Below are 10,631 nucleotides of genomic sequence, written 5' to 3'. Positions count from 1 at the left end.
GCCAAACCGGTTGAGCAAGTACATGAGGGCGTCAGGACTGGTTGCTGTAGGCCAAAATGTGTGAACGGTCATCTTTATTCTTATAGTTGTGTGAGTTACATAAAGCCTGGGAGGAGGCAACGTCGTCAACTCCTTACTTATGGACATAGGATGCCTCAACAATGGACAAAGAACACCAAGAACGAGAAATTAACCAACTTGTGTGTGGTTTGGAATATTCTACAGAATACTCAGCTATGTCAAATGAATGTAATTTTTATGTTCAAAGTATATTTACGACTAAAGAACACTGATCACAACTAAAGAAAAACCAAAGGCTGGTAAACATAGAACTTGAAGCAATAGCGATGCTCATCATTAGGCCAATGTCACATGAGCGTATTCATTGTGAGAAATACGCTCCATGTCTCAGAGCGTCCGGAATGCTGCTTCCTATTGATTTATAATGCTGTGTGTTCCTGCCTGACCTCACCTCTAATGATGTGTACTGATGGCACTATGTGAGTACAGTTTATTAGAGTTGAGGTGGGGCAGAAACACACAGAATTATAAATCATAATGGGGGAAGCATTTGGAATGGGAAATATTTTTGACACACATGGGAAGATTTATTGAACTGGTGTAAAGTAGAACTGGCTTACATGCCCATAGCAGCCAATCGGTTTCCACCTTTCATTTCTCACAGCTCCATTGAAAAAAAAAAAACGCCATAGGAATTGTCCCCATAGACTTCTCTTGGTTCGGAAAACAGCATTTTTCCCATTTGTGCAAATGTACTCTACAATTAATAGACAACGCATTGTAGTATTGTTTCTGTTGAGCAACTGTAGTATAGTTTTGTAGACTTGGGAGTTATTTTTTGTTTATTAACCTCTTGGACTAGTAGGAAACAACAATAAGTGGCATATTAAAATAACAGACTTTAGATGTACCTGGGTAACATACAGAATAAAAAATTTCAGGTTTTTATTTAACATTTTTATTAAACATTTTAGGAAAATCAAAAACACTGTGACAAAAAGAATTTGAATATTAAAATAAAACCCAATAATTTAAAACAGCGTCCATAGCGCTCCCACCCAAAATAACAAAACTGTACGAGAAAATGAGACCTGAAGATCCAGAGCTCGGTTTGGAGAACTTCTATCTTCTATTTGGTACAGACATCAGCGCCTTGTATCCATTGCATTGCCCCCTTTCATGAGGGGAGAGGATGACATATAAGGCACGGAGAAACCTCCAATTATAAAAAAAATTAAAATTAAAACATTCTGATCATTTGATTCTAAAATACATTCCTACATGGTAGTGGATACCTGATGATACCACGGTGATGGTCGAAACAATACAGTGGAAAAAGACTAAAAACAAGGAGTGTCCACTCAAAATAGAGGTAAGGCACGTTGTATAACATTTCTAATGTTTCAAGGGACAAGATGAGACATTGGGAATGTGCAAGCATTTGGTCAACTTATCACACATTAGTAGCTGCGGAGGTGGCAAGATTCCAGTATTAACATTAAGGACACATCATGAGGTTGTAATGGCAGAAGGATTGTGCAGACAATTTCGGGTATGTACGTACAGATCCTGCAGTGTACCGTGGCCCTTCTACAATCGGCACAAGAACATTTCTGTAAACCGACAAAGGAAGAGAAATACTGCTATGGCTTTTTCAACAAACTAGGACAAGACATTTAAAAAAAAATATATATAAATACAGACCTGGAGTCAATGGTTTAAAAAAAAAAATCCCAGTATTGCATATTTCTAAATATTTGGTGTACATTTTATAGAAAAAAATAATAAAAATTCTAAACTTGCACCCAAGCTGGTATTTAGATCCTAACTTGTTAAGGTCAGGTTCACATCTCATGTTTTATAAATCCGGTCTGTTCCGGCAGAGGAAGTTACCGTATCCGCATTCACTATACCGGGATCCGGTGGGATTCTGGCATAAATGCAGTGGTATTTCTCCAGCAGAGCGCCAGGATTTATGCTAGTAAACCTGCCAGATCCCATTATAGTGAATAGGAATCCGGTGGTGCCTGGCTTTGCCAATATTGTAATTCTGTTAGTTTGGTCCCCTAAATCCAGACTACTGGATTTAAATGAAAAGAGACGTGGACAAGGCCTAAAAAAAAGTATTAAAAATGAGAATGCCTGGTTTCAAACAATTTTTTATGGTGGCTCAGTGGTTAGTGATTCTAATCTGACCACAAGACAACATCTGCATGGAGTTTGCAGGTTCTTCCCGTGTTTGCTTAGCTCCATTGGAGACAGCGCTATAGAGCTGTGGAATATGTCAGCGCTATATAAGTGAGTAAAAGAAAAAAAAATGATGTTCTCTCCAGCCACAATCCTTACATTTAACTATATGGATTTGTATTTGCGCCTATGCTAAAGGTATCAGGTACAAAACAAACAGATCTGTAGTGACGCAGACCATACAATCACCAAGGTACAGGGCAGGGTCTCCTAGTCATACTGCTTGCATTACAATCTGGAGGAATCTAGAAAAACTAGGGCTCATGGAATGTAAGTGTACATGGATTGGAGCGGAAAACTGTTCAAGCTGTCGTATTGCAATGGTTGAAAGGCAAATACTGATCACATTTCATCATGTCCAAAACGCTCATTCACAAACAACTCTTCCAAAAACAGTTTAACAAAAGCATATTGCCTTAACTATAAAAAAAAAAAAAATAATAAAATAAAGAAAAAATTGAAAAAATAAATTAGATGGCTATGAAAAGGTTCATTTCGTGCCAGCCATGCTGGCTTATTAGGCTGTCCTCACAGAGTCATTTGTGTGAATGGTTTTACCAAACATAGGGTCATTTTTCTCAAGCCACAGTTCTGCAAGCCGCTGGGTAGAACCATAAGTTGATGCTTTGGATCCCAAACACATTTTGTACTGTTTGGGATCAAGATTGGGGTCACAAAACACAGGATGGTGTACGTGGACAACACCCACCTCCTGACTTCTAAATGTCTTTAAGCCTGCTTGCACCACCTTATTAAACAGGTCCACATCCTCCAAACCCCATCCCTGAATAGAAACATCAAATCCTCCAGCATGGATGAGGTCTCCTTTATGGACACAAGTAATGCCAAAGCCATAGTTCCTCCAGAAACCTGTTTTCTGTGTAAACGCATAATGGTTGTCACTGGGAACCTTCCCAGCGTAGACAATCTTAGGGTCATATTGGCTGAAGATAATGGGAAAATAGATTTGTTGGCCTAGGATAGTGTTGGCTCTACAGCGCTGAAGGAACTCTGTGGTGAATACCAAATCAACATCACAAAAGAGGAGCAAAGAGTCATTGCTAAATTGAGAAGATCCAACTTCGAGGGCCAAGGCTCTGGAGAACTCCCCAGTAACAGATAAGATCTGCATATCGGCCTTTGGATACTTAACCCGATAATCTCTCATGAGATCAACTTGTTTTTCCTTGTCGGGGTTGGCATCAGACTTGAAAAGCAAAATGACCAGCTTCACATTTTGGTTGGGAATGAGGCAAGTCTTTTCAAAGTTGGCCATAAACCTACTGAACATTTCATAGCGACCGGACAATGGTACCAGAATGTTGACCTTCTTATCTTTGGGTTCTTTGTGTTCAGCCTTGGATGAGGTGAGCTGGAATGGGACTAACATTTTAAGAGAATTCGAAAGAAATGACAATGAACCTGAATCTTGGTTTATTTTATTAGCTAGCTCTTTAGCATCAATCTCGTCGTGCTCCATGAACTGAATTTTGCTGAATGTCTGTTGGAGGTAGGCATGTCTCCTCACAGGTACTGTCATTTTCTTGCCCTTGTGCTTTTTGTACAGTAGGAGCAAATCCAAAACGTACTCTGCCCCATACAAAGGATTGAGTCTGCGGTACCCATACTGAATCTCTTTAAAGTCAATAATACGACCACGGGTCTTGGCATTGGCATTGATCATTTCCATAACTTGCATCACTATATCATCAAGAGCTTCCTTCTGTGAAGCGTCCATCCCACGCCTAGGAGGTTGTCCATCTGCGGCAGAATACAGATACTTGCCAGTGAGAAACTCCCACTCCAGGATCTCTTCCCTCTGGCGTGGCTGGTATCGCATAAAAGAGGGAGCCATTCCCAGCTGTAAGTCATCCTTGTGAACTTCTGTGTTGCTGTATCGGCTCATGAGAACAATTTCCCTGTGGAGCTGGATAGTGCGATAACGTAGCTCTGCAATCTTACGGCTCAGCATGTAGCTGTGTAGACGATACTGGTAGGGGGGATTCTTATTGGGGTGCAGGGTGATGGCTCTATGAATCTTGCTGTTACGAAGGTCCCGGATATATCCCTTTTTGTTTTGTTCATAATTCTCATAAAATAATTGCTGCATCTGGGGAAGAAACAGAAAAACGTCTTAGGTTTCCAGTGCCTTATATCTGATATTATGTTCACATGGCTGCACATGCATGGTAAAACAACCAAAACCATAATCTAACAACATAAATGCACACACAAAGCCTTGGCTTATCACGTTCCTTTAACGTCAGATTTCTTTAAAAAAAATAAAGTTTTAATGAGAATGCAAGGAATTTGGAAGTTTCTTAGAAGAAAAAAAAAAAACACGCCAAAAGGGATTCATTAAGAGCATAGTAAAGTGCAGCTATAGTACATAGGGACAGTAAAATGGATGGGGGGTAAATTCTTGAGTCCGAGAAACAAGACAAGAATGTGAGTGCATATCACACAGCTCAATAACCATGAAATAGTGTCATGTACTGACAACCAGCATTTATCAATCTCAGAAAGATGCTTTCAAGTGGAGACAGTAGAGCACACTACAGTATATGCTATACTGGTCTCTCTTAGCTATATATATATATATATATATATATATATATATATATATATATATATATATATATATATATAGCTATCAGATTTTCGTCTAGGTCTTGCTGTGCCATACTGTCATAAATTAATACCATAATAGTACAGCTATGGTCAGATCCTCCAGCGATTTCATCGATAGCTCTGCAAAGGTACGCTACAGATATAAGGCTACTGTGTTTTTGTTGGATCCGGCAGGAATCAGCAAAAACACTTACGTTAGGATAATACAAGCGTCTGCATCTGTTCTGAACGTATCCGGTTGTATTATCTCTAAAATAGCCATGAAGGATCCAGCACTAAAACCATTGTAAGTCAATGGGCACTGGATTGGTTTTCTTTCGTGTCCAAGAAAACCAGGGCTGTGGAGTCTGAGTCAATTTTGGGTACCTGGAGTCGGAGTCGGCAAAAAATGAACCGACTCCGACTCCTACTAAATTTAAATTGGAATAAAAAAATAAAAAAGCAAGTTTAAATGTCCGAATTCATAAACAGTTATAATTAATGACTTCTCTACTGTAAGAATAAAGGCCAATGCATGCAGTGCCTCACGTAACCGCAAAACAAACGCGTTCAGTGATGTGAAGAAGCATGCTTTTCATATGCTTCACTATATGGCACGCAATGCACAATTAGGAGTGGCAATACATATACTTTCCATTGTGCTGTGTTCTGATGTTACAGCGAACACAACGCCCATGGTTTACCGAGCCTCTCACTGATAAGGGATTAAGTAAATATGTGTTTTGCAGGACTAGAGACACTTGTATAAGTGAAGGGAATGGAGGGTCAATAGTTCAAGACTGAAGCTGTAAACCATGGATGTCAAACTCATGGCCCTCCAGATGTTGCAAAACTACAACTCCCATCATTCCCTGATAGCTGTAGTATGCCCAGGCATGATGGGAGTTGTAGTTTTGCAACAGCTGGAGGGCCACGAGTTTGATATCCCTGCTGTAAACCATTGGAAAAACTGCTGTCATTCAGCTAAGGCTATAAAACATGTAAACTCAGAATGTTATCTTAAACTTTAAACATGACTATGGGATTCTTCTAGGGAAATCATGTTTTAAAATAAATGTCCCTTCTTGGATCCTCCCACTGCCCTGTCTTCAGCAGAAGATCAGCACACAAAGGAGAAGGCAGCAGCTTCTGCCCAACTACCTCTCTGTGCTACAAGAGCTTAGAAGAACTTCTTTCTTTCCTTCAAGGAATGTATAAAATACATTCGCATATTAAATACAGAGGAGTCGGAGTCGGGGAGTCGGAAGTACAAAAAACTGAGGAGTCGGAGTCGGAGCATTTATCTACCGACTCCACAGCCCTGAAGAAAACGGATCCATCTTGCTCCGCATCCCATTTCGTCCGGCATGGGAATGCATTCTGGTGCACTTCGTTCCGTTAAAGGGGTATTCTCATCTTCCCTTTTCATACTTACCTTCCTTGAGCGAGACGTTCATTTCCTGGATTCTTCTCCTAGCCGGGTAGCGCTTGCGCAGAAGACTGAAGATTTTCTCCCGGCCGGGCAATGTCCTGAACACGCACGCTGCCGCACATGCGCCATGGTGACTTATTCCTGGCCTGTATAGTACAGAGCCGGCGTGCGCATTCGCGGCTCTGTACTATACTGGCCAGGAAGAAGTCATCATGGCGCATGCGCGGCGGCGTGCGCGTTCAGGACATTGCATGGCCCGGCCGGGAGAGAATATTCAGTCTTCTGCGCAAGCGCGGCCCGGCGGAATTCGACAGGAGAGGTGGCTGTAACCAGGGGAGACGAAAGACAACGATCAGGTAAGGGGTTGGGGGGGGGAGGGGGAATTGGGTAATAAAATGTATTTAGAAAAATGATCACTGTCAAATCATTAACAGATTTAACAGTGATCATTAAGATGAAAATACCCCTTTAAGTTCAGTTTTGGGGACAAAACTGAAGCGTTTCCTCCGATTTTGGGATCCTATGACTGAAAAGGAAAATGCAAATGTGAAAGTAGCCTTAGATTTCATCTCCCCAACCTTTGCCCTCTAAAATATTAACCCAGTATTAAAATAACCAGCCAGACACATTAGATTAATGTGGATTAAACTTGCGGACTGGCCATCCATCTAATGTATATGGGGACTTCCCGACTATTCCCCGATGGCAGAGGAGAGGAGTATTAGGCTGTTGGATTCCAACATGTCCAGCCCTTCCGTTCTCATGGAAGATAAGCAACTATAAAACCTACATGTAAATGCAGCTTAACAAGTTGTCGATGGCTGGGAATGAACAGTTTGTTCCCAATCAGTAAGCATCGGGCTCTTAACTCGGGGGATCTAAGTAAAGATGGGAAGTGCTATGGTCCAAAGGTGGAAAATGATGTATCGCAAGTTTAACTTGGTTGCAAGTCTTGGAGTTTGTAATAATAGGAGATGTCTGTAATCATCAAGGTGTACGTGCCACCAAATAAAAGTCATGGAAGAAGACATCCTCCATGTATTTCTTACTGCGCACTTCACCGACAAAGGACACCGAGCCTTTCCCAGTCCTGTTTACCCAAGGCCTGTAAACGCCTTCAACGCTGTAAAGCCCCCTCATCCAGTAGAGCAGGAATGTTTGTGGTACGGCTGTTGTGGACTCCTCTGGCTGCTTTCCAAAATTTTAACTGAAGAGTATGTGTAGTGTTGTGGACTTTTAATGAAGACACATTTCTGCCAAATAGAGCAGAACACACTGGGTAAAACGGGCTAAAAAGAAGGCCCCGTTTTATAGAGAACTTGGCCTCCAGCCTGCAGAGCGTCCCAGAGGATTTCACCACAGTCAGAGATTGTACTGCACATTCGGGCTCCAATGTAGCATATTTCACAAACAAGGCCCTGTGTATAATGAGTTATCAATGGATAAGTGCGAGCAATGTGTGCTACCTTATTAAAAAGGACGGGTTCACACTCATCACTGCCCGGAGATGGACATCCACATCCAGAGCCCAACACAGCAATACACTCAGAGAACTCTGATAACCCCATATGATCCGAGAATTGTTGTGTTTGGAGTCATTGATGCAACATTATCACTAAACATGATGCCATATGGTGCTCTATTTTAATGTAGGAAGGGGGTGCGCACTGTGTCATGGATACCCGGGAGTCTGACAGTAAGCAGTTATTTTGTCTGGCTGGGGGGCACAAATGAAAAATTACACATCACCATAAAAATGAAATGACAAACATACCGTATAATTACAAAGCCACATAAATAAAGGCACACCCCAGAACAATACAAGTGGAAACCCATCCAGCCCTGACGATCATTAATGGTTGACCTGTGTAACCACAAGTCAGTAAGTCTTCGTAAAAAGGGCAATGCTCTCATGAGCGGCAGCCAGCAGATTTGTGAGCAGTGACCGGCAAGGGGCACCTGCAGACATCTGCCAAATACAACAGCAGAACCTGCACGCCTGGTATAACATAGGAGACTACTGTAGCGCTACGTGTCTGACAACCGAAAACGTCTCATTATGTCCTGAAGCAGGTCATTCTAGGTAACAGATCTGACAGCAAACGTATATCAAAATTACAGGATTCACAGCTTCTGTATCTAGTCAATCTAAGTATAAAAGTACACTGCATTCTTCAATAAGCACCTTAAAGGGCTTGTCTGGGAATGGCTGCCAGCAACCTGTCCCAGAATGTGAGCAGGATCGAATGCCTCCAGTTACAGAGCTGCCTAGAGGGGCGAGGGGCCTCCCACACACTACGCTCTGGCTCTAGCATATTCTACATATTAGTAAATGTTCCTGTCCGGCTGCTCAGCCATGATGGTATACACTAGGCAGGATTACATCATTACCATCTATGGTAGAGCAGTGTAGTGAGGCCAGCCCACTCACCCGCCTGGGCAGCTCTGCAAGTGGTGGCAAGTTGGACTAACTGATTCCAAAAGCCCTGCTGATTGGACAAATCGATTCTGTAGAATCACTTCGCTCATCTTTAGACTGGCAACCAGTCCTGCTCACGGTCTAGGACAGGTTGCTTGCAGCCATTTTAAATCATTCCCAAAGAACCACCTCCAAACAAAATGTGCTATTGAGGTGACACATGGACGTTGGATGTGGGTGCTAAAATACCCCAACAGAAGTGATGGACACTACTAGAGGCCTTAGACACCAGTTGCACCATCACCTCAAGAGCTATTTTTATTTTTTGCTTTGACTAGGTCAAGAAGTTTTCTACCAAGATGAAACATTCCAAATACACAGACAAATTTTATGGCGTTTGTCACGTCTTGCCTCAACTATTACACCAAAGACACTGCTCTACAATTGGCCATACAAACAGCTGCCGGCAGAATGCTCGTTCTGCCAACAGCTCTCTCCCGACTACCCCATCTTCACGTATATGTACTCTGAATGGGGAGAGGAGAGAAGGCTGCTGCCAGACACCTCTGGGAACAGCTCATCTCCTCAATGAGAACAAAAGCATCAGGCATACTGAAACCCATCTGCACAATCTATCTCTTCTTCCCCAAACGCATTCCACTGGTCGGCCAGTCCTGATAAAATTAGATTGACAGTCCACCGAACATGCCAAAGTGCATAAGCCATCTGAAAATCTGCACCTATATGTGGAAAGTTGTACAAACCCTGACAAGCAAATCGCTGATCTACCTTAAGTCTCAATTCACATGGCTTGGGAATTACGACTCTGAAGACCAGGAAATGGCTGCCCCCACAATTATTTTCTTTTTAAAAAAGGCAATAAATAGAAAGGACTGGCTGGCTTCACAGGAAATGCGCTTCTGCAACGTGGCTGATGCCAGGGAAAAACTCGACGGAGAGGAAACCGATGATGTGGCACTGAAGAAAAAAAGAAGTCACCAACTCACTGGATCTTTGCATAAAGATCCTGTTCTTAAAAACGCCTGTAATAAGCATCTAAATACACATAATTAAGGAGAACAAAGATTCACTTTCTAACAGCAGAACAGCACATATGCACATTTTTGTGACCCTCCGCAAGGCAAGGAAAGGCAGACAACCACTTGAGGCTGGGCAGCTGTAGATAAATGAAGGTTTGCAGGCATTTATGTGGCAGTGACTGTTCTGAGGTTTACTGGAGTCCATGTTTAACCACGTCTATTACTGGCGCCCCAGCAGCACATACATACCGCCCTGACTAATCTCATACCAGCTCCATGAGCTGCAATGAATGTGATGGGCATCTCTGCTCATAGTCCTGAACCATGATCTGACTGCTCTATAGGTACACCTGTACATTAGGAATCCTGCAGGTTACATAAAATGTTATAAAAAGGTTACAATGTACATTTCTCACAGGTGTAACAAGGAAGAAAGAATGTAAAGGGCTCTGCTGCAATTAGCTGCGATATGTGGTGGAACCTGTAGTACCAGCAACGGAGAAAAGCTCTGCACGACCATGCAGCCTTGTGGCAGGTTCTCCACAACAGGAACCCGTCTTCACTGTGGCTAGTAGACCTATTAATACCCCAATATGTATTCTGTGCCATCTCTGGGAACAGGGAGTGGCGATTGTACAATATGGTGTGGCTGACTCAATGGGCAGTTAATCACGTATGCCCTAAAAGGCCAAAAAGCCCTATTTTATCATACCATCAAAAAAAATGTTTTGTTAAATGGTCAATTTTAATGATATTCCCAAAAATGAAGAAAGGGAAAAATAAATAATTCCAGAAATGGTTACAACTGCTGGCTACAGGGATTTATGTTGTTTGGTTTGTGGTTGAGATAGTCAGATGCTGT

General features: G+C 42.2%; 1 protein-coding gene across 1 annotated transcript in view; it reads right to left on the bottom strand.

The window, feature by feature from the left end:
• Nucleotides 1-963: 963 nt before the first annotated feature.
• CHSY1 (chondroitin sulfate synthase 1) overlaps nt 964-10,631 on the bottom strand; it is a 54,040-nt gene continuing 44,372 nt past the window's right edge. The window contains exon 3 of the mRNA XM_044279408.1: nt 964-4,378. Within this exon, the coding sequence (XP_044135343.1) occupies nt 2,786-4,378 (1,593 nt within the window). The 3' untranslated portion in view covers nt 964-2,785. The remainder of the gene's footprint in view (nt 4,379-10,631) is intronic.

The sequence above is a fragment of the Bufo gargarizans genome, chromosome 2, assembly GCF_014858855.1.
Source record: "Bufo gargarizans isolate SCDJY-AF-19 chromosome 2, ASM1485885v1, whole genome shotgun sequence".
NCBI lineage: Eukaryota > Metazoa > Chordata > Amphibia > Anura > Bufonidae > Bufo > Bufo gargarizans.
Note: the sequence above shows the minus strand (reverse complement) of the source record. Positions and strands in the feature narration are given on the sequence as shown.